The sequence below is a fragment of the Sycon ciliatum genome, chromosome 8, assembly GCF_964019385.1.
Source record: "Sycon ciliatum chromosome 8, ocSycCili1.1, whole genome shotgun sequence".
Classification (NCBI taxonomy): Eukaryota; Metazoa; Porifera; class Calcarea; order Leucosolenida; family Sycettidae; genus Sycon; species Sycon ciliatum.
In genome coordinates this window covers 22,950,630-22,974,856 of record NC_088650.1, presented here as the reverse complement: position 1 = coordinate 22,974,856, position 24,227 = coordinate 22,950,630, and the positions used below count along the sequence as shown (strand labels likewise).

General features: G+C 47.6%; 1 protein-coding gene across 2 annotated transcripts in view; it reads left to right on the top strand.

Moving 5' to 3' along the window:
• LOC135822377 (serine/threonine kinase-like domain-containing protein STKLD1) overlaps positions 1–23,605 on the top strand; it is a 50,123-nt gene extending 26,518 nt beyond the window's left edge. Inside the window, exons 13-27 of one of the 2 annotated variants that reach the window (XM_065335128.1) lie at positions 1,619–1,692; positions 1,823–1,959; positions 2,278–2,318; positions 2,661–2,718; positions 4,488–4,610; positions 5,016–5,083; positions 5,677–5,743; positions 6,209–6,337; positions 6,796–6,927; positions 7,494–7,567; positions 8,568–8,643; positions 9,759–10,059; positions 18,476–18,552; positions 21,390–21,484; positions 22,358–23,605. In XM_065335128.1, coding sequence (XP_065191200.1) covers positions 1,619–1,692; positions 1,823–1,959; positions 2,278–2,318; positions 2,661–2,718; positions 4,488–4,610; positions 5,016–5,083; positions 5,677–5,743; positions 6,209–6,337; positions 6,796–6,927; positions 7,494–7,567; positions 8,568–8,643; positions 9,759–10,059; positions 18,476–18,552; positions 21,390–21,484; positions 22,358–22,855 — 1,950 coding nt within the window. In that variant the 3' untranslated portion in view covers positions 22,856–23,605. The other variant, XM_065335129.1, reaches the window with a different exon arrangement.
• Positions 23,606–24,227: the final 622 nt, after the last annotated feature.

Below are 24,227 nucleotides of genomic sequence, written 5' to 3'. Positions count from 1 at the left end.
GGGTAGATCGCGTCACATTGCATTTCAAGGAAACAAACTTTAAATGAGTACTGATATTCAGCCACAACCATGCACATTGCTGAAGGACTGGACTGAGTTGTGCTGCTCATACTGCAGTAAAACCTGTAACTAAAGACCACCGTGACTAGCGACCAGCCTGCTACTACAGACCACTTTGCCAGGCACGGGCGGTCTCACATTCATATACTGTACGGCTGTGCGGTGCAAACCTCTAACTAAGGACCACCTGCCACTAAAGACCGCTTTCTCTGGCCCCAAGGGGTAGTCATTAGTTACAGGTTTGACTGTACAGCTATGTTTTCCGACTCCAGATTCAAAGATTCAATTGCAGTTCATCTAGTCTCATCCTTCCTTTCTTGTGTTCCTTCACATTCAATGTGGGCATTGTTCCACTCCACAGATTGAACTATTTATCCAGATTGGGGGCCGTGGAAGGAAGGGCTGGGTGGACGGAAGGGTTGAGTGGCCGGGAAGGGTTGGGTGGACAGAAGGGTTGGGTGGAAGGAATGGTTGGGTGGACAGAAGGGTTGGGTGGATGGAAGGGGGGGGGGGGGAGGCAACATGACTGGACCTAACTTGCGGGCTTCTAGCCAGGAAAAATGGTAAGGGGGCAGGGAACAAACATTTCACCTTTTTCCATTTACCAAAATTGCTCTGTCGCACAAAATGCAGCAACGTGAGGTTGCAGCGCGAACCCTGAACGATCGATTTGCGGCCGCAGCTTCGTCGCAACATCGGCTGCTCTGTCGTCACTACCAGCGTCGGAATCCCAATCTGACTACCCGTAGAGTGATCGATCGCCGTCTAAAAGTGCTGACAACTCACCTGCAGATATATGTAGTACAGTCTGTATCGGCTATAGAGTGACCGGATATAAGAATATATCGGCTACAGTGATATTGGTACGAAATATCAAAAGCAAAACGTATTTTATCCAGTACAAATATCACTATAACCAATATTATCGGATGTAATGATATATCGGATATTATGATGGCAACAAAGAATCAAAACATGCATAACACACTATATTATTATCGGCTATAGTGATAACTTTAAAATACATGTAACAATAATATCAAAGGCCCTATTTTTTTACTTTCTTCACGTTGCTTATTTTGATAGTGACACATGTTCATGTACATAACAGAATTTTTTTATGGAAATGCGGGCACTGTCAACTATGCAGCATGCTCATTTGTCAAAACGCCATGCTGGAAGTATTTCCTTGCCTTTCATGTGTCGCTCGAAAAAAATCGATCGTATCGCATATAGTGATGCATCGGTTATAGTGATAAAATCACGGAAATCAAAAGGGTACGCTATAGCCGATACAGACTGTACAACAACAAACTCTACTGATGAGAGAGCACCTTTGTCCTTTCTCTTCCTTCCAGTCTATGATTCGTTACTAACAATGGTTTTTCCAAACATTACAAAGCACCGCAGGTTGGTGTTTGCAGATCGCGGGCCAATTATGTTCTCTGCATGTGTGGTGTTGGTGGTGCGTGTGCGCATGCATGCATGCTTGTATGTGCACGTGTGTGTGCGTCTGTGCTTGTGTTTATGCGTGTGTGCACTTGCATTATTCTGTTAGGACTACAGCGTAGAGTTAGGTGAAGTCATCTATCGTACGCTGAGCTTCAAGCCTGAAGATCGAACTCCCTTTAGGTAAGATACAGGAAACAATCGTATTGTGAGACTTGTTTGTAACGCCAATAATGACTGTGCACACACACACACATGTATACATACATGATCTTGTCACAGAGTCTTATGGTGTTTGTGCGTGTGTCGGCAGATCTATGATGCTCAACGCGTTTGTCAAGTTCAGCATGTGGCTGGGAGGGTCTCCTGTTATACCCACTGCGTCTGTAGAGCTGGGTGCTGCCGACAAGGCCACAATTCCCGTCCTATATTCTCTTACGGACTCTCTCAGTAAGGCAAGGCGCTGCACTGGTGCCAGTTGCATCTACATGTAAAATGGAATGGGATATCTCATGTCCTCAATGGGGTTTTTCCCCATGATGACTGTATTTGTGTACCAGAGCACCCAGTCCACCCACAGCAACACCGGCTTCTGTTCAAAGCTGCTTTCATCCCAGAAGGCTGAACTAATATTGACAACAGAACTTCCGCTTCACCGGCAATGCTTCCATCACCCCCCCCCCCCCACACACACACACACGCATATTCATTCATGTCCCGCTGCACAGCGACCTTGGCCAATTCTCTTGTGACGTTGTTCTTGTTCAGAGTATCTCCACGGTGAAAATGCTTCAGACCAACCGTGTGTGGTAAGTAGCACACCAGTACATTACCATGAAGTACTGCGAGATTGAGCAGGCGCTTTCTTCCTGCTGAAAATTTGGGCTTACAGCTATGCTATCAATTCTTTTATATTAAGCATACCACATGCATGGTATGAGTGATAAGAGATCCTCACTGTCACGTAGTGCTTGGTGGGTGTCCTCAGGAAACTCCCATTGCTTCTCAAGGTTGCGTGCTTCTGCTCTTGTCAGGAAGTCCTCACTGACTCGTTTACACTCATCTTCATCATGGTGTTTGTGTGTGTGTGTGTGTGTGTGTGTGTGTGTGTGTGTGTGTGTGTGTGTGTTTGTGTGTGCTGGCTGCATCAGATAACAGCATTGGTACGCATCAATGTGATACTGCAGAATGACTACGATGCTGGACGTGGTAAGTATAATTATGATCAAGACCGGTGGGAGGCAGCCCGGGGTACCAGACCTGTACAGAAAAGCACTATGACGTTACTTGCTAGCCTCTTCCGGGATGCAAGTTATATTTTGGGTACCTTCCACATGCCAACCAAAACATTTTACCTTGGGTATGCAGTGCCTTGGCTTCTGTGGCAAGATAGTCGAGGGTATCATGGCCCCTAGAGGCTTGTAGTGATGAACTATCACCGTACTACGGCTTCATGGACTGGGGCTCTTTTTCAAACCGGAGGGATAATTAAGCACCAGGACGAGAAAGTGCCATGTCCTCCCATCCTTCTTGGGCTAGACCCATAGGCTAGAGTGCTGCACGCATTCAATAGCTATCGCAGTCGTTACCGTAGTTAACCCTTTACCGGCAAGTTACTTTTGTATATGAAATCTTTAACATTTAGAACGATACCAATAACTCACAACGAGGCCACATTTTGTATGTGCAAGTTATGTTTTCTTGGAAGTCTAGTACTACTTCTTGACCATGGAAAAATTTATTTTCTCATACCACACACATACGCTGCTAAATTGGCACCTCTACGTCTAAACACGGAAATTGTACACATGCAAATCGTCAGAGTTCCGACATTGACATGATACTGCCAAAACAAGTCGACTTCGGAGCGGAAACAAACGCCATAGCCATCACAAACTTCAGTGGCCATGCCTCGCTCGCAAATGAGAGCAGCATCGCCCCAGAATCGCTGTCGGAAAGCTCCGTAAGGTCGCACGCAAGCCGCGCTGCGCTGCCGTCACTCAGGTACGTAGAAAGTCGATGGGCTAAAATTCCGTCTCTGGGAGACTGTCGACACAGGGATCGCTCTCCATGGCTTCCCCACCATAAGCACCATCAGATTCTTCCAGGTACATCACGACGACATCGTCTTCAGCGGCTGGCGCTCCCCATATTTGCGTGAGAATTTACTTGGCGGGCGCACCGCTCCGTAATTTGAAATTCGCTTGCATCGGAGGCTGGAACGAAGTATTTATCTATCTGTCGTCGGTCCCAGAGCGAATGACTGCTAGGTCGTCGTCGGAGAAGTCATCCGAGGACGAAAGGAACTCACTGTGCAAGAGAAAATGCACCTGACGATGTTTTGACGGAGGCGGACGGCATTGTCGGCGCGCGTGTATTACCGTAAGTTTTCGATCGCGCAGTTCTCAATGAAATCAAATAGGACACGCGTGTATCTCTTCAGCTACCGATAGGATCAGGCCTAGGCTGTTTGAGGGCCACGGGAAATCCCCGTGGGCTGATGCTTCCCGTCATGCCAGGCATGGTTTTGTATGCCTGTCGAATGCGTCAACGTTGACGCATTCAAGTATGGGGCTGCCGGTAAAGGGTTAACAACATGATGGACCCATGTCGGGCTGTGTATGTGTGTGTGTGTGTGTGCGTGTGCGTGTGCGTGTGCGTGTGTGTGCGTGTGCGTGTGCGTGCATGTGTGCGTGCATGTGTGCGTTATGCTTGGTATAACGGTGAGTGTCTTTTCAATGATCACAGTGGCAACAGCTATGTCACTACATGTGTCATGTATTGTTCTACTCTGCATGCAACTATTCTAGTTAAATAATGCCAATAGTGCACCAAATGCTCTGTTTCCTGTAGATGCGCATGTAGACAAAATTGCGGAACACGAACTGTTGTTCGATTCCAGGAGAGACAACTGGTTGTTGATACTTCGGTACTTCTTCTGTTAATACGCCTTCTTCTCTGTATTCTGTTTTGTCCAGTTCTTCAGCTGTCGTTAGAGGACAAACAGAGTCTTCTTAAGCTAATGGTGCAAACATGGCCAAACAACGAAACCATCACAAGTCTTTGCCTGGATATCCTCAACATAATCATCAGATCTGCAGGTGAGAGTGAAAATAAACTACACTGGAATGTCATATCCAGTATCTGCTTTTGAGCAGAAAACATTTTCTTTTACTGCCATGCAGACCGCCTGCTGCTGGCCTTGTCTCTCAGCCCAAGAGCAGCACTACCGCACATCCGGTGTGAATTTCAACCGGCGCCTTGACTACTTTCCCACCACAATGTGTCTGCTTACACATGTATGTACGTCATGTCGACGCTGACCTGTTTGTTGTGTGGGCACTGTTACTGTTATTGCTGCTACCACTGCCGCCATCGTCATCGACACCAACATCACCACTACCGTCCTCACCACCATCATTACTGCCACCAACATCATCACCGCATCCATCACTGCCACCACCATCACGGCCGCCGCTGTTTCTGCTGCTGCGCTTGGCCTGAAGATCCTGCAAAGCATGATTTCGATGACATGGATGAGAAACTTCTGAGAGGAGCAGTCACTGAGATGCGGGTATGTATACCGTCAACCAACTTGCCATTTTTCTACTGTTGTAGTGTTGTTAGTTTGCGTACTTCGTGTGTACGTGGTGTTGATGCATGCGCTGTGGTGTGAAAAGCAGTCTTCGCCTTGAGTTCGTCCTGTCCAGTTGTGCTTCCGTAGTCGTCTTGTAAGAAACAGCCTTCTAAATGTACAATGTAGTTACTGTAAATATACAAATTTTCGGCAGCTACTTAATTTCGGCTATATTCGGCACCAACCCAAAACGCCTAAATTAAAACGCCGATGAAATTTTTCACAGCATCTGTCGCACTATACGGTATACCATGCCCTCTACCCCACGCCGAAAATAAATCGCCGCCGAAATTTCAAAAATCGTGAAGTGCCGAAATTTTGCAGTGCCGAAATTTTGTATATGTATTTACAGTAACCTCGTCCATTGTATAAGTGTGGAGATCAGTGGCACGGGGCTGGGAGCAGGTGGAGAAAGTATAGACGACAGTAACACTACTAAGTTACCTATGGGTTTTTTGATGCCAACATGTGTCATAGTTGGCTACTGTTCAGTGATGCGTAATTCTCTTCTGTTCTGTGATGCCATGCAGAGGTATAGGTACTCCCTGCCCGTTCAGAAATCAGTCTGTGCCTTGGTCTTGCACACAGTGCACATCCGTAAGTTACCGTGTCTTCATTTTTTTTCATTTTGAATCCACACGGTCACTTTTCTCGTGAGTCAATTGCTGTGAAACGTACAAGTGCCTGTCGTGTGAATCGCCTATAAAGCTCATTCTAGCCAGTGGAAAGTGTTGTACCCGTCCACCAACATAATCAGAGTTATTATGAGTGAGTTATCTTGGCCATATCCATATTCTGTTAAAATAGCCTGTTGGAGATCATCACTTCAGAACTGGACATAATATGTGTGCATATGTGTGGGCGGGCGGGCGTGTGTATGTGTGTGTGTGTGTGTGTGTATGTATGTACGTGTGTTTATGCGTGTGTGTGCATGTGTGTACATGCACACATGCTTACATACTTTTCAGCGGCTGTGCGTATGTGAGTGTGTGCGTGCGTACGTGTGTGTGAGAGCGTGCGTACGTGTGTGTGTGCATTTGCATGTGCATGCACTATTTCCAGCGCGCGCTCTGGACTATCTGTTAAAGGACGGTGTAGTATGGGATTTGTTGATGGCAATGGAGAACTATGTACAGGATTGGGAGATAGTAGCCAGTGTCAGTACAGCCTTCTGCACACTGGTAAAGCATGGTGAGATCAGTTAGCCGCACAGCTACGAGAACACTCATGGCCAAAGAAATCCAACCCAAGTGCCGAAAGAAGCGCCAAAACTCATGTGGATGGTATTTTTGGACCGTGTATGGTGTATATGAAATGGAAACACGGCGCTACGTTTGACTCATGGTCGGATTTCTTTGTTCAACACTGTAGTACAACCACAGCCTGTTCATAGCGGTCTAGCATAGCACAAGCAGTTTTATATTGGCATACCTGATATTGTTTTGTTCAATCCGAAGAGGCTGATTATAAGTTTGCATACCAATAAAAGTCGATTGAGCTTTATTTTTGACAGATTTCTTTGAACAACTGAACGGCCGCCTGCAGGTTCTGCTGGTCGAATCGCTCACCCCGAACACTAGTCTTGCTCTGTTCAACCAAACCTGTTTTCTGCCCATTGCACTATGTGTATTGTGCTGTGATGCATTCAGATGTCAAGTATGAAGTAATACGCAAGGGACGCCTGATCCCAACCATCTACGATGTGCTGCACATACACGAGGAAGATCCGCTGGTTTTGCGCTGCAGCATCATGGCACTGTGGGCAGTTGCATTGCTAGACCGTAAGCCACTGCTGCTGCTGCAGCAAGGCCTGTCACTGTGCTAGCTTAGGAGAGAGAGAAAGGGTGACGAGGCGTGGGTGAGTGAGAGATCAAGCGAACGAGCGAGCGAGTGTATCTATGTGTGTGCGGCATTGGGAGAGAGAGAGAGAGAGAGAGAGAGAGAGAGAGAGGGAGGGAGGGAGGGAGGGAGGGAGGGAGGGAGGGAGGGAGAGTGAGTGACTACTAAGCGGCTACTAACCGGCGACTAAGCTGCTACCAAGCAGGGGGAGAGAGAGAGAGAGAGAGAGAGAGAGAGAGAGAGAGAGAGAGAGAGAGAGAGGGGGGGGGGGGGAGAGAGAGAGAGAGAGAGAGAGAGAGAGAGAGAGAGAGAGAGAGAGAGAGGGACTACTAAGCAACACATGGTACATGACTGTTATCAACGGTTAACTCATATGTTAACCGAACATTTAAATGATTGTCGAATTGTGTTGTTGTTCTGCTTTTGTTTAAAACTTGTGTACCTATAATCTGGCTCCCCTGTGTCTTTGCTGCATTGCAATGTTCTCTTCATGTGTATATGCACACAGACTATGACCTGAGTGAGTTTGATAGAGAGCCTCTCGTTGAGACCGTCAGCCGCATCATGGAGGTGCACCAAGGGGTGAGCAGCACAATACTGTGATGAAGCAGTGCATGGATTGTAGGGTACTGGTGGGCACTGGCGGGTACTGGCGGGTACTGGCGGGTACTGAAGAACGGAGTGCCAAAGAACGGAGCGACGAAGAATGACCAGGCTAGGATTTCATCAAGCACAGCGTACTAATGTATACACGGTGACTCGACTGTGCATAGGCTGCAGTACATGAAAATGTGAACGTCGTCCAGCAGGCTAGGAGGCTGACCACTCCAGTTCTTCGGCGACCGACAGTACTGTGGGTGAACTCTAACTTACTACACTTAGGTGAAACGCTGTCACTTGTTCCCGGTACCACTGCATGCACCTCATAGACACAGACACGTAATCCATCAGCCCGATGAACCTCAGAGATGGGACTGCTTAGCTTGGTTGGGAAGGTGGTCAGGTTTATAAGGTTCTACTGTGCGTTCGTTATGCCATTGCGTGCCATTGGGCAAGGAGAAACTGGAGGGGAGAGGGGGGGGGGGGGGGGTCCAGAGAGTCCAATCACATGTACATGTGTGCATTTTCTTCTCCCCTTGCAATAGAGCAAAATGGGAGATGAAGAAATCTGAAAACCCGTCTAAACAATTCAAGCCCGGCAGGAAGGCACGGGAATGTTGGGATATAAGAGTCCGTGATTCATTGAGCTAATCTTGGCCAAGAATTTGGTAGAACGCTTCCTGCAGTTTCATGCCCAATGGTACGGATGGGTGGCCTTACACCAATAATGGTAGAGAAAAAGCGGGCACGCTCAACTACCGTATTTTCCGGAGTATAAGCCGCACCCCCATTTTTTTGCCACAAAATACATACATCTACCCTATTTTATCATTAATTTTATCTTAGCTTAACCCCCTTTTTGGGGGTGAATTTGAGTGTTTCAAAGTGTGGCTTATACTCCGGAAAATACAGTATTGCGATCATGTACTGTGTATTAAGGCTTACTATCTCTGCTCTTGTTTCACCATTGTACCTGCTATAGGATCCTGGCGTCTGCTCCTGTGCTGTTGGCCTGATTCATACATTGCTGGATATAACCGAGCCCCGCATGCAGCAATGTGAGCTTCGGCGTGTGTGTCTACACGAAACTCACGCGGTCTATCTGTATGTCTGTACATGTGTGTGTGTGTGTGTGTGTGTGTGTGTGTGTGTGTGTGTGTGTGTGTGTGTGTGTGTGTGTGTGTGTGTGTGTGCGCCAGCTAGTCCGGTTGGTGGGTACCGTGACTTATGCCTGATTGCGTTGGGTCTGTTGCCAACAGGCTCGGCTACTTGAAGGTGTATTGTTGTATCTGCCACCTTTGTTGGTTTCAGGTTACTTTCTATTTGAAGTATACATACCTGTTAACCATGCTTCTGGCTAGATTAACTCTTGTGTAATCAATGATGCTAGTGACGCTTAGATCAGATCCACTCTGATTTAGCCACCCACACTAGTAGCAAGTATTACCTTCACTGGGGGCAGGGGTAACTGCAGTTGGATCCCAGGACGGATACCCTGATGCCGTCAATCCTTTTTTGCACCTTGTCCTCACCCACTTACTGAGGTGTGGTGAGCCCATAAGTGGGATCATTTTCAAGTCCACCCAGAGTTTTGGGGATTTCAGGGGGTGTCGGCCGTTGGGCGGTTCAATAGCCAGTTGAGTCATCTTTCCAAGATTCCTTTTGAGTCTCTCTCCCCTCTCCCGGGGAGACCCACGTAACCAGTTTTGGCAGTGAGCAACAAGTACAAGTACAAGTGTGTGTGTGTGTGTGTGTGTGTGTGTGTGTGTGTGTGTGTGTGTGGAAAAATGAAAAATAGGGATTCACTGGCCAGAAAAAGTCACTTCAATCAGCTGTGTGGTGGATACCAGGCTAAAAATAGTGGCGGTCAATTCATCAGCCTTGCAAGCTGTTGAATGGTGTAATCCCAGCACAAGTTGCTATGTCTAACATAGCTGTTCGCTATCATCGCTTCCGCGATGGGCAGGTCTGAGGTCTGAGGTCTGAGGTGTGTGTGTGTGTGTGTGTGTGTGTGTGTGTGTGTGTGTGTGTGTGTGTGTGTGTGTGTGTGTGTGTGTGTGTGTGTGTGTGTAATTGAGATGCATAATATACACAACAGTCCCAATGTCATTACTAGTCATGATAATTTTTGTTTGTCGTGAAATTGTGTGTTGCTCGGCACCTTCCCCTATAGATGGATTTCGGCATCAACTGCTTGTCAGTCCCGAGAGGCGACAACCCGATATCTTTGATGTGAGGTCGACGCTGAGACCAGAACCATCTCGTGTCATAGACCCAACTCCAAAGCGCGATGTGAAGTTTATTGTAGAACCATTTACCAAGGTAAAGAAAGAGGAGAGAGTTCCGAGACGATTTGCGTATACTAAGCCGGACGGGGATCTTCCTGCTGAAGCAGTTCCGACACCACCGCCGCCGCCACCAACACCACCTCCGCCACCTCACTGGGGAATACACTACATCATCGAAGCCTTGAAGTAAGCCACACCGATGATCTCTAATGTAATTATTATACTGCCACATGCTATTTTATTCATTAGTTTGAGGGGAGTTTGAGGGGAGTTTGAGGGGAAGGTGCGGACGCAAAAAAACACGCTACTTTAAAACGGTTTATTTTAGCGACGGTGATATTATTATTTTAAACTTTTTTAGGAAATCAGAGGCCACATGCCACATACTGCTTTTTTCTCTCCGAAACTCAACACTTGCAAGCCAGAGTCCCGGTGGTGTGACTGATGATTTTTTCTTTCTTTCATATCTGGCTTGCAAGTGCTGAGTTTCGGAGAGAAAAGAGCAGTACGTGGCATGTTGCCTCTAATTTCCTAAAAAAGCTTTGAAATTCTCCGTGAAGTCCAAATTTGAAATTGGTGATATTTTAGCGATTTTAGTGAAGGGAGTGTTTTCGCTAAAGTTTTGCGGCACCAATCAAAATTTTGCATGTTCAGTACAGTGCTGATCATCCTTCTTTTTAAACTCTGAAACTCGGATTGCTAAAATATTTCATCGCAAATTGGTCCAGATTCAGAAAACGTTTAAAAAAACTTTACCCGCTAAAATTAGCCGTTCTCCAGTATTCTTCTACACCGTTGGTGGCTTCCCGTGCTGCTACTGTTACTTGTGTATTCAAGACAGGTATCATCCAGTGGTAATCATTGGCAAGGGAGACAGAACAACTCTGAGAACTGCAGGCTTCTAGCCGGGTAAAACATAGTAGGGGGTGTGGGGGGGGGGGGGATGGGTGTGGGGGGGACGGGTGGGGGGGGGGGGGATGGGTGGGGCGGGATGGGTGTGGGGGGGGGGGTAGGCAGTGGAAACAGTCACCCTGTAGTTACCCTCATACCCCCCCTACCCCCCCCCCCTTGGCTACTAGAATACTGAAATATATGCAGGGCATACTGCTTCCATACTTGCACATGGGTCACCATCCTAACAAAATAAGGACAGCGTCAGAGTGGGTCAGACTGATCTTTCTGCATACATAGGAACGTGGTCACCCTCGATGACTAAGAGGTTGTGCAGAGGGTCAGGAAAGCACTCGGTGTATAACTGTGTGAAACATGCCGCTTCAAGTTCAAGTGTCCGTGGCTGAATTTCCTAGTGCAAAACATGCGTGACTGTATCACGACATGATATGAGCCGAGCCAAGCAAAAAGGTGGCTTAGGCATAATTTTTGGAAATTTCTTTTTCCATGCCAAAGTGATGTCAACCTATCCAACTTCCATCAGGGAAATTTTGGTGCCCATCTGAAATGTATATGTGCCATAAATACGTATACATTGCGCACATGTCCCAGCATACCGTATTTCCACAAATAGTAGGCCGGTCTACTATTTTTTCAACCTCGTCCTAACCCGGCCTTATAATCGAGGACGGTCTTGTATTCGAGGACGGTCTTTTATTCTTTCAACCCAGTTTGACCCCCCGGTCTTCTATTTCTCGCCACACAGTTTTACCCCCGTTCTTCCATTTCCTTCTACACAGTTTGAGCACGGTCTTCTATTTTTTCCCACAGTTTGAGCACGGTCTTCTATTTTTAACACAAGAACAATGACTCATTTAGTAGGCCCGGTCTTCTAATCGGAGACGGTCTTTTATTTTTTCAATCGCCCCCTGCCCCGGCCTTGTATACGAGGAAGGTGTTGTATACGAGGACGGCCTTTTATTTGCGGAAATACGGTACCTGGTATCAATGACACCGTAGTAAGGGTTTGAAGACCGGCCCAAACTCCCAAAATCATGGGACACCAAGTGGAGACAAAGCTTAGCAGGTGTGGAAGCAATACAAGAAGAAGGTACGCTTTCCAACGGCCAAAGAGAGTTGGAAAGCTTGTGTCTTTGTGGGTAACCTGAACATTTGGGCTCATGCAAAATCGCACCGATTTTGGGATTTCCCCACAACTTTTTGCGTCCGCAAAAATGTTGTGCTGGACCGCATTCCTGTCACTTCGCAGTGGCTTTTCGTTGGTGCAGTTTGTACTTCGCAGTGGCTTTTCGTTGGTGCAGTTTGTATTTTGGAGTTCTATGACATTTTGGGTCTAACATGATCATGGAAGAGTGCTCTTTCGACGAGAACAGGGCTTCAACTGTAGCTTTACAGCAGGAAAGAAAATCGATGCTGGTGGTCAGAGGGAAGACGTGATTGAACGATTTCTTGGCTGTTTTATGTTGGCAAGTCAAATATTCACCCTGCCGGGGAGTAGGCAGGTTAGTTTTTCTTCAGCTTCGGCCGTTTTTACCTCTGCTGCTGAACAGCTAGATCCCTGGACGTCAACTGCCGGCCAAGCATGTCATTGTTACGTACGGCCGGCCTGCTGCGAGTGTTCATCCAAATAATAGTGTGATCTACAGCGGGGCTGCCAAGTTTGTCCATTGATGCTGTCCAGCCAACTTTGTTGCTGCGTCTTATCAGCCAAATCCAGTGTCATCTGCTGCGAATATGCCAAATTTGGCCATTGCTACTACTTCTAGTCCGTCACATACAGTATTATCTGCGGAGAATCTGCCAAATGATTCGTCCAGTGCAGCTGGTCAGCCAACCATTGTGGCATCTGCTGCAGGCCTGGTGAATGTTGCTGTTTGTCAGTCAACATGTAAAACCATCGACCATGTATAAGTAATCACTCGTACATTGTTCACAATGCAGTATGTTGCTGGGCACCCATATTCGCCCTTCACAGCCAGTCAGCCACTAATTTTCCTGCTGGTGGTCATCCGTATATGCCAGCTTTGTCGGTCGGTCGGTACCCGTATGTCACGTATTGCATTCAGTTGCGCATGTTGCCAGCTGCAACTAGCCAGCGAGTTATCTCACATCACGGTAATAATGGACGTACCTCACAGTGCTGCCCCTGCATGGGCTCTTTGGCCGCGTGAATGAGTGGAGAGATTTTCACACAAAATTCCAAAATTCCGGGGTTCCAGTAAGTAGCGGCAACACCCCGACCGCTCAGCAAGCAACTTCTGCACAAGCAGCAAGATGTTCGAGCGTAGTGTGAGAGCCGGCGTCAATCTAAGTCTGGAGGCCGTGGAGAATGATCAAACCATGATGGCAGAGATGCTGCAATATTTGAGTGGCGCGGAAGTGGATGGATTTGATGTGGCCGCCTCCTATTCTCAGTAGCGGTATTGCAGCAGAGGAGGCTAGCCGAGTTCTTGGCAGCCACCAAGAAAAAGCTGGAATCGCCCACAGCGGCAATCTGACAAGTGAGATGCTTTACAGCCACACCTGTGCCGAGGGCATATAAATCCTCTCAGATACCACCTGGGCTGAATTATCCATCAGGCAAGTGTACATGATGATAAACAATGTCTGTTTTGGGCTTAAGGTATTCATTTTGCATTGAATGAGTGGTCAGGCCATGCAACGAGCTTCTTACAAGCGGATGAGTATAATGTAGGGGCCTGGTAGGTCATGCAATTTGTGTGCAAGGGATGTATTTACTCATAATTCTCGGTGCTTTGCCGCTAAACCAGTGATGAAACATCACTATGATCCATGGACATGAAAAACAGAATCCATTATAAGGTATATGGGTACCTACGAAAGCATGAATAAGGAATAACGAGCATGAATGAGACAAGGGTACCTGCGGAAGCATGAATAATGAATACGAGCATGAATGAGACAAACACCAAAAAGTGTGAAATAGTTGGGTACCTACGAAAGCATGAATAAGGAATAACGAGCATGAATGAGACAAGGGTACCTGCGGAAGCATGAATAATGAATAACGAGCATGAATGAGACAAACACCAAAAAGTGTGAAATAGTTGGGTACCTACGAAAGCATGAATAAGGAATAACGAGCATGAATGAGACAAGGGTACCTGCGGAAGCATGAATAAGGAGTAACGAGCATGAAGGAGACAAACACCGAAAAGTGTGAAATAGTTGTGTAGCCGATTACCGTATATCTGGTATCCTATTCTTACTTTGCCCTTGTCAGTGAAGTGTAAGAGAGCCCCAGTGCGGCTCAGAAGTGTGAAGGGTGCGAATGTCTTCGGGCAATGAAGAGAGAGAGAGAGAGAGAGAGAGAGAGAGAGAGAGAGAGAGAGAGAGAGAGAGAGAGAGAGAGAGAGAGAGAGAGAGCTAATGCCACAGTGGCACAATTTCGTGGGTGTGAATGTCTTCGGGCAATGAGAGAGAGAGAGAGAGCTAATACCGCAGTGGCACAGTTTGGTGGGTGTGAATGCTTTCGGGCAATGAGAGAGAGAGAGAGTACTAATGCCGCGGTGGCACAGTTTGGTGGGTGTGAATGCCTTCGGGCAATGAGTGAGAGAGAGAGAGCTAATGCCGCGGTGGCACGGAGATATTGCCGAAGTGGCACAGTTTGGTGGGTGTGAATGCCTTCGGGCTATGAGTGAGAGAGAACTAATGCCGCAGTGGCACGGTTTGGTGGGTGTGAATGCCTTCGGGCAATGAGTGAGAGAGAGAGAGAGCTAATGCCGCGGTGGCACAGAGATATTGCCGAAGTGGCACAGTTTTGGTGGGTGTGAATGCTTTCGGGCAATGAGAGAGAGAGAACTAATGCCGCGGTGGCACCGAGATATTGCCGAAGTGGCACAGTTTGGTGGGTGTGAATGCTTTCGGGCAATGAGAGAGAGAGAACTAATGCCGCGGTGGCACCGAGATATTGCCGAAGTGGCACAGTTTGGTGGGTGTGAATGCCTTCGGGCAATGAGAGAGAGAGAGAACTAATGCCGCAGTGGCACGGTTTGGTGGGTGTGAATGCCTTCGGGCAATGAGTGAGAGAGAGAGAGAGCTAATGCCGCAGTGGCACAGAGATATTGCCGAAGTGGCACAGTTTTGGTGGGTGTGAATGCTTTCGGGCAATGAGTGAGAGAGAGAGCTAATGCCGCGGTGGCACGGAGATATTGCCGAAGTGGCACAGTTTTGGTGGGTGTGAATGCTTTCGGGCAATGAGAGAGAGAGAACTAATGCCGCGGTGGCACCGAGATATTGCCGAAGTGGCACAGTTTGGTGGGTGTGAATGCCTTCGGGCAATGAGAGAGAGAGAACTAATGCCGCAGTGGCACGGTTTGGTGGGTGTGAATGCCTTCGGGCAATGAGTGAGAGAGAGAGAGCTAATGCCGCAGTGGCACCGAGATATTGCCGAAGTGGCACAGTTTGGTGGGTGTGAATGCCTTCGGGCAATGAGAGAGAGAGAACTAATGCCGCAGTGGCACGGTTTGGTGGGTGTGAATGCCTTCGGGCAATGAGTGAGAGAGAACTAACGCCGCAGTGGCACAGTTTGGTGGGTGTGAATGCCTTCGGGCAATGAGAGAGAGAGAGAGAGAGAGAGAGAGAGAGAGAGAGAGAGAGAGAGAGAGAGAGAGAGAGAGAGAGAGAGAGAGAGCTAATGCCACAGTGGCACAGTTTGGTCTGTGTGAATGCCTTCGGGTAATGAGAGAGAGAGAGAGCTAATGCTGCAGTGGCACAGTTTGGTCTGTGTGAATGCCTTCGGGTAATGAGAGAGAGAAGGAGAGAGAGAGAGAGAGAGAGAGAGAGAGAGAGAGAGAGAGAGAGAGAGAGAGAGAAAGAGAGAAAGAGAGGAAGAGAGAGCTAATGCCGCAGTTTCATGGGTGTGAATGCCTTCGGGAAACGAGTGAGAGAAATATTGCCAAAGTGGCACAGTTTGATGGGTGTGAGTACCGTCGGGGAATTAGTGAGAAATACAGTACAGTACCTCTTTGGCCTGCAGTTGTGTGTTGTGTTTGTGCTTCGCTTCTGTGACTTGTATGTTTCCACAGGTGGAGGCGTTGGGCACGGAAGTGACATATCTTGTCTTAATCTTGCGCTCAGTGGTGTGGCTATCGCAGTGGTCTGAAGAGCACGAAGATGCCTGGGTTCAGGGGGGGGGGGCCATTTGGTACCTACCGAGTCAATGCCCTGACCGTACAGTATGGACTGTGGCCTATATACAGACGTTTTGGCATGATCACATCAGCAGCTGGGCCAGCCATTGTATGGCGAGACACATGCTTGGCATTTACCATGGCCTTTACATCTCTATGACGTATACCAGGGCCGAGAGCTGTTTTCTATAGATGCTGCGCGAGTAGGATGTTAATGAGAGTGTTGTTCAGGAACATGGATAGTGCAGTCTGCCTTACTGGACGAATCCAAACCTCGTATTGGCAAATATTGGGAATCTATGCAAGCGCTATGCAGCCGAATCGGAGGACACAATTTGACAGGTAACACAGAGTATATGGCAAGGCATGTACCCAGGGCTATCCTTTTCTGTCGCCATTGCCGAGCCACCGTGCTCACAGCAGAGACTTCTGTGTGTGTTATTGTTGTGAAGTGGACCACAAAGACGGTACGCTTTCCAACGGCCAAAGAGAGTTGGAAAGCTTGTGTCTTTGTGGGTAACCTGAACATTTGGGCTCATGCAAAATCGCACCGATTTTGGGATTTCCCCACAACTTTTTGCGTCCGCAAAAATGTTGTGCTGGACCGCATTCCTGTCACTTCGCAGTGGCTTTTCGTTGGTGCAGTTTGTATCCCACCCTCCCACCCCTGACTTCTGGGTGTGTGTTTATCGATATATTATCGTATTGGTTTTTCTTATTGGCCATGTGGCTGTTGCAGTTACGACTGCTTTTCTTTTTTAGTTAAAAAACGTAGGGGTGGTGTGTGCGTCGTGGGCCATTGTATGGTTACATACAGCTTCAGATTGTATGGCTAGTGACAGGGGGGTTGAGTCTGCAGGGGAAGAATACAGTGATTGAACTGAAGCTGGATGATGACCGTGTGGTGAGTGTGTGGGGGGTTCGAGATGCCGTCCTGGGGCAAGGATGTCGGTCCTTTAGCTTGGATGGGTGTTGTTACATTCATTGTAACATTTTGTCGTTTTCTGTGTGTTTTGCTGTGCGACTAAGTAGCAGCAGTGTCTTGTGCTAATTTTTCTTATGATATCAGGCCCTATGCGTACAATTATTCAAAAAAGAAGAAAAAAAAATATCAGGAAGGAGATATAATAATATCAATAATAAAGCCATTGCCGAGCCACCGTGCTCCATTGCCGAGCCACCGTGCTCCATTGCCGAGCCACCGTGCTCACAGCAGAGACTTCTGTGTGTGTTATTGTTGTGAAGTGGACCACAAAGACCGAGCACTTGTGTTCTAATTAGAAGATCCAAAGAAAGAATAAATAATTGATCTATGTACCTCATGATTGTCATTTCTTCACGCAACACGAATTTTCATATCCTTCAATGATGTTGTGAGTCTGTGACTATATTTTCGCTGGGCTGGGATACGTCGCATCGTACCAAGACAGTCCGTCATACTCTCTCCAATCACCTATGCCAGCATGAATTAATCCTTTCATGTAGCTCGTAGTGTTGTGCCAGAGATCGAGCTCCATCCGTCCCTTGTACGTACGTGTAGGTGCAGCAGACAGCACATCGCTAAAAAGCGGCACTGATTCTTTGTCCGTCCTAGTCCATGTCATTCTCCTTCCCTGGTGCAGGTAGTGGTAGAAGGCACCACGGGACGATATGCTTACAGGTAGAGTCAATGCGTCGCTTCGTCGTGTGGCGCCATTGGCCTTGAAATGAGGAAATTTTGGAATACAGTACGCCACGTCATGAACATTTGAAGGTGCCGAAACAAAGTGAAACATCGCAGCAAGAGCCAACTCACCAGGCCGCTTGTCAGAATGATAGTCGGACGGCTTGTACACGTCTCCCCATAGCTATACTAGCCGCTCTAGTCGTGGCCACGATGAGAAACACGGCCACTATGAATGAGCGAATCTTCCTCGTCAAGTGGGGTTGGGCGCACACGGAGACAGAGTGTCATCCTGCTCACCTCCACATTCTCCAGAACGCTCCATTACGATCTCTGGCAGGGGCAAGAAATCCCCACAACGATGAAAGAGGGAACACTGAAGAAATGTTGCTAAAAAAAGGCCTCTTTCTTCTTCTCCAAACTATTTTACTTGAAAGGTTCAAAGGGTGCTCGAAAGTGAATATTTTCGCGACTGCGCTCGAGTAGAATTTTGCCGACTGTGACGTTTTGGTGATTATCTCGATTTGTTGGCAAAACGCTAAGCCACTTTTTAGCTTGGCGCGGCTCATATTTTGTGCGACATGTAGTCAAAGCATGGCATGCACTCGCTTTGGCACAGGGATATTCATTGCTCCGCTTGCACTTGCCATGCTTCTGTGTACATATCTGTAGCTGATCGATCCTCTTCAATTTTCCATACCATTTTGCTCAAATTCCGCACTGCGGACGAAGGAGTGATTTTCCGTACAAGTACGGAAAATTACGGAAGTTTGGCAGCACTGGCAAACTGCACTATTCTGAATGTGTGGAAATCATGCAGTGAAGACTATCTGAGTATATGTTGCTTGTCCTGTCCTGTGTCCGCCCTCCATAGTATGTTCAAGCCAAACGAAGGTGGTGGAACCATTGCCTTGACTTGTGCACAGATCATTCGAATTATGTCTGGGCTGTGTAAGTAGTTGTGTTCATGCTCTCTGTATGAAGGTGATGCTGGTGTCAAGTTTGGTGCCTTTGGTGGTGCTGGTATCGAGTGTGGTGCCTTTGGTGGTGCTGCCAGTACCAGTGGCGTGTCCAGGATTTGGCTGAGGGGGGGTTGCGGCCGGGATCAAGGCGGGATGGGGTGGGGGTAGATGACATCATGCTACTGTCCCAGGTCATTTTGAAAACCGATGTCAAGAAGCTCCTCCTGTAGCCCCCTTCTTCAACAGTTATTCACCCGAACGGCCCCAGAGACTGTTCCGGAGGATCAGCGCACCACACGGGGACAAGTGTCGAAGTTGCTTCAAGTTCCCTTTCTTCGTGGGCCTGCGGGACGATCGACCATGATGTTTCGGGGAAGCATTCTCTGGAACGCTCTCCCCTCTGATTTTAGAGTGATACGTGTCCCTGGTCCCTTCCGAAAAGCTCTTTCTGCCATTGGTATACTTACTTTGTGAATATCCTCGTTAAACTTTTATTATCTGCCATAAATTCCAACCTTCTCATCTATCACATTTGTGCATGCATGTCTATAAAATCAACCACGTGTTCCTGACTCCATGAGATTGTCTTTCTATTCTTTGACTCCATGAAATTATTGTCTTTCTATTTCTGACTCCATGAAATTGTCTTCATATAAATTTTTCCTTTTCTTCTTTTGGTCCTTTCTGTCTTATATAATAATTAATATCATTTCTTGTTTTCCCTTGCATATCATCCCTTCATCATTCTGTGAGAACCTGTCCTATGGGCAGGTGAGAAGGCATCTCTGCCTGCTCATTTGGATAAGTACAATAAACAACAACAACAAGCCGTAAATCTCACACACCACGAGCAGTATTTCTGTACACGCAGCAACAATGTACATTGTACACTTCAAATAATAATTTGCCGTTAGGTGAGCGAATCAACTGCAATTATTTATGCGAGTCCAACAATTTCTCACCGCTCTCAAAGAGTCAAAGCATCCTTTACATAGGCAGCGGTACTTGTCACTGTGCGCTGTTCTTCATGTTCTGGCTACTCCCTGACAACAGATTCTTCCGCGTCTGGCGGAGTGTGACTGTCAGTCCGCTCCGAAAGTTCAACTGGAATAACAGCGACTTCATCACTCCCACTGTTTCCTGTTGGAGCGGCAGCAGGAGTTGCGCCGCCACAGGAACGCTTTACAAAAATTCCAGGCTCTGCTGGCTAGAGCTTGGCCTTTTGGGATGTCCCTGAGACATCGAAGAAAAGCCTTCGAGTCAACCAAAACACGATTCGAACGAGGATGATCGCCTGAGCCCTCGGCATTCGAATCGTGTTTTGGTTGACTCGATCGAAGACTTTTCTTCGATGTTTGTACCGTTGAAGACGCGTCGAGCGCGTCCCAGCAGGGATCACACTGTACAACAGTACACAGTCAGGTCACCGTGTTTCTGTAGCCGCGCCGTGCATGCTCACTGTACGTAGACTCTACTCTGTAGACTGAGTCTGTACTAGTCTGTAGTGTGTACAATCAACACCAGCTCGACCGTGCAACCGCTTTTGGACAATCGTTTCAGGCCGCGCGCGCGCGCCCTGACGAGCCTAGCTCGATCGACCCGGCGCCCTAGCGCCCTGCCTATTAATATTATTTTTCGAAACCTAGGTCGAAATTTTTGAGGGGGGGGCGCGCGCCCCCCGCGCCCCCCCCCCCCCCTAAACCCGCCACTGAGTACTGCTGCCGGTGCTAGTGAGTGGTGCTTATATTGGCAGTGCTAGTGTTGGTGCTTAGTGGTGCTGGTTATTCAGAATACTGTCTGTGATGACTCTGTGTGTACGTGTGTGTGTGGGTGGGCATGTGGGTGTGCGTGTGTGTACGTGTGTACATGTGTGTACGTGTGTGTGTGCGTATGTGTGTGTGTGTGTTTGTGTGTGTGTGTGTGTGTGTGTGTGTGTGTGTGTGTGTGTGTGTGTGCGTGTGTGTGTGTGTGTGTGTGTGTGTGTCCAGCTAGTTCGGTTGGTTGGTACACTTATGCCGGATAGTGTTGGGTCTGTTGCCAACGGGCTCGGCAGCTTGAAGGTGTAATGTTGTACTTATCACCTTTGTTGGTTTCAGGGTTCATATACTTTCTATTTGAAGTATACATACCTGTTAACCATGGACTACTTCTGGTTAGATTAACTCTTGTGTAATCATGGTGCTAGTGAAGCTTGTATCAGATCCACTCTGATTTAGCTACTCACACTAGTAGCAAGTATTGCCTTCACTGGGGGCAGGGGTAACTGCAGTTGGATCCCAGGACGGATACCCTGATGCCGTCAATCCTTTTTCTGCACCTTGTCCTCACCCACTTACGAGGTGTGGTGAGCCCGTAAGTGGGATCATTTTCAAGTCCACCCAGAGTTTTGGGGATTTCAGGGGGTGTCGGCCGTTGGGCGGTTCAATAGCCAATTGAGTCATCTTTCCAAGATTCCTTTTGAGTCTCTCTCCTCTCTTCCGGGGAGACCCACGTGACCAGTTTTGGCAGTGAGCAACAAGTACAAGTACAAGTGTGTGTGTATGTGTATGTGTGTGCTTGTTTGTGTGTCTATATATGTGTGTATGTCTGTGTGCACATTATGTACTTACACCAGTCCCACCGGACCAACTTTTCAGCCACCAACACATGTTTACTACTGCAGAGGTCATGTGTACCCACCATATTATACACAAACTGTATGAAAGACCACATAACTACCGGACCAATCAATGGCTGCACACGGTAGTCCTGTACTCACAGTGATCCATAGCGGCATGAACTGTGAAACTGTGGTGCACTGAAAGTATTCATTCGTCTTCTCTGCAGTTGAAAACAAGGTGCTGCAAGGTGCTCTCGCTCAGAATGTTGTTGCTCATCGTCTGGATCGTGTCTTGACAGACGAGAGCAACGGTTTGAATGAGGTATAGAAATCTGTTTTCTTGTGCATTGAGTCAACATGCAGCATCCCTCTGCCTCTCTGCCTCTCCCTGTGTGTGCCTTTCTCTCCTCCCCCCCCCTCTCCCCCCCCCCTCTCTCTCTCTATCTATCTATCTATCCATCTCTTGTGTATGCTGATTCCGAGACTTTTGGCCGCGAAATACATAACCAATCACTGGTTTGGTACGATAGCAGGATGGTACGACCAAAGCGAAGCTTCCCTTTCTTTTCTTATCCTTGATCAAATTGAACCTCACAAGTTGGGTGGTTGTTGCTTTGCTTTGCATCGTCGGATTGTGGTTAGACCTAAAAATGGCCTTACTGTCCCGCTATCGTGCCAAGCCAGCATGCCATGGAGCCTGGACATGAAACTTGTGTTCAGCTCGATGGCGCTTACCTTCCCCTCTTTGAAATTATCACTAATATCCATGATTGGTTAAAGCTATTGAGCAGTGCTCAAGCTCACTTTCATGCCGTGGAATGTCCAAGTACTCCTTGTCAGTCTGGTGCTGCCTTGTGCATGTCTGACTGTTCAATGGCTTGTTTAGTTGGTGTACTCTAACACATAACTTTTGCCCCACTTTTTTCGTATTCTCACTTCACCTTAAAATGAAAACTTATCAACTTGTAGCGAAAAATGCACTGATTCCAATGGTGAAGGTCTCAGGTTGATCGGAGCAGCCGTTCCCGAGTTATACCTGCTTTTTAAAAGTTTTCACTAAATTTGGTGATGTCATTAGGTGGGCTTCAATGAGCGTGTGATCATGGAGAGAGCCGAAGCTGATTCCTGTATGATCTGCTGATGCATGTTAACGCTCCACCTTACTACTGCTCACGCCATCTTTACCCTGTTGCAGGAGGCGCGGGCAATCGTGCTGGCAGCATCGGGTAGCATCATGGACATTGCCGGTTTCCTGCCGCTGGACAAAGAAATCTTCCCCGATTACGTACCGTTAACGGAAGATGAGAAGAGGATGGTGTTGGCGGAGATAGCCGTCGCAGATGCCCGCAACTACGACAAAGCACTAGCTGAATACGCTCTACAGGGTATTCGTCCGACTAAAAGCATTTCCAAGGATATGAGCTCACGAAAGAAACGAGAAATGTTGTGGCAGGAAACCGTCTACAAGAAGAGGTACGAGGAAGTCTACAAGCAGATTAGAAACCGCCGCCGGAAGAATGCGAAGAAACGCGCCGGTGCCTCGGGAGCGAAGGCACGTTCTGCTCGAAGGCCAAAAACCGGTACGCCTTCGAACACACCAGTGGGCAGCCCAACTTCGAGCAGAAGCGCGTCTTCAAGCAAGACAGTGGGCAGTGCGTCGTCCAGCAAGTCTGCAAAGAGTCTACCGGATTGATGGTGACCAGAAAGACCCGACTTTACGCACGATACAGGTATGCTAGTGGTGAGTAACAACACCAATAACAAAGTAACAAATGGTGTAACTAAGAACGAGGGGAACACCGCTAGATACCAAATAAAACCAACCGTGATGTAGGACAGGACGGGGCAGGGTGTCTGATCAACTTGAACAATTCTCTCAGCCTTCACCATTGCACTCCCCCAATGATCTGTTGCCAATAGGTCATCGGGGTGTTGGCTAAGAGGACAGAGAGACTTCGAGGAGGCATTGCCACTATTCGCTCGGCTACTGCGTCAACGCCGGCTACGAAACAGTCCACAATAGATTAGTGTTATTGCCACTGGCTGTGGCTGCATCTGCCGCGTTGCTAGTACAATTAAATTATTCAACGGTATATTGGCGCTTTGAAGACAGTCGTCGTTACAACCGAAGAAAAGTGTACACCGTGGTGGACACACGCGCTCAGCCATAACACTATCCTGCATGCATGCATGCTTTCTCCTGCAATAATCTGACATAGCATAGTGTCACAGTCTTTTTCCTCAGCTGTTGTACTGCTATCATACGATAGAGTAGAGTATACCGTATGACTGGATGGTTTCCCACACCCGACCTTTCTCAATCGGCTGTCTGTTGATATGGCTGATGCTGATCATGCCATGTGACCATCACTGAATAGTCACATGATTGTTTTTAAAACACTGTGGTTCTTTTTCTAAGAATTCACACACTTTAGCGCAGCCATAGCTCGGCCATGCCCGAACATTTGGTGTAGGGAGATAATGATGTTTCGCAGCAAAGAAACCAAATTGTTGAACAATGGTTGACGGAATGCACGATTTACTGTGACACATCCGAATAACTGTGTTGATGTTTTACGAAAAATCACACCATCGGCCTACAGTCATGTACATGTACATGTACAAGGGCCTTTCCTAGACTTTCATAATACCACCATGTAGATCTACAATGTACATGATTGTAGCTCTGGAGCAATCAGACCGCATATGGCATAGGGGAGGATAGCTCATCTACAATGTACATTGTATGTAAAGCAGCTGAGCAGGTGCAGCAGCAGTAGTGTCCTGATTCAGTGTAATATCCTGGAGCATATACTACCCTACTACTGGTAGATCATCGGCTTCACAGTTCACTGATGCTGCAAAGCACCAGGTCTGCTATTCTGCGGAAGGTGGGGGGGGGGGGGGGGAGGACCAGAAATATTGGATTGATCATTGAACTTTTGAAGCAAAGACATTTGTACAATGCAGATTAGGACGGCGGTACATGTACAATGTCATGTGCTTGTACATGTACGTGTACAAGCGTACAGTATACGCAACTAATAAGTTTTGTTTTCACCGCT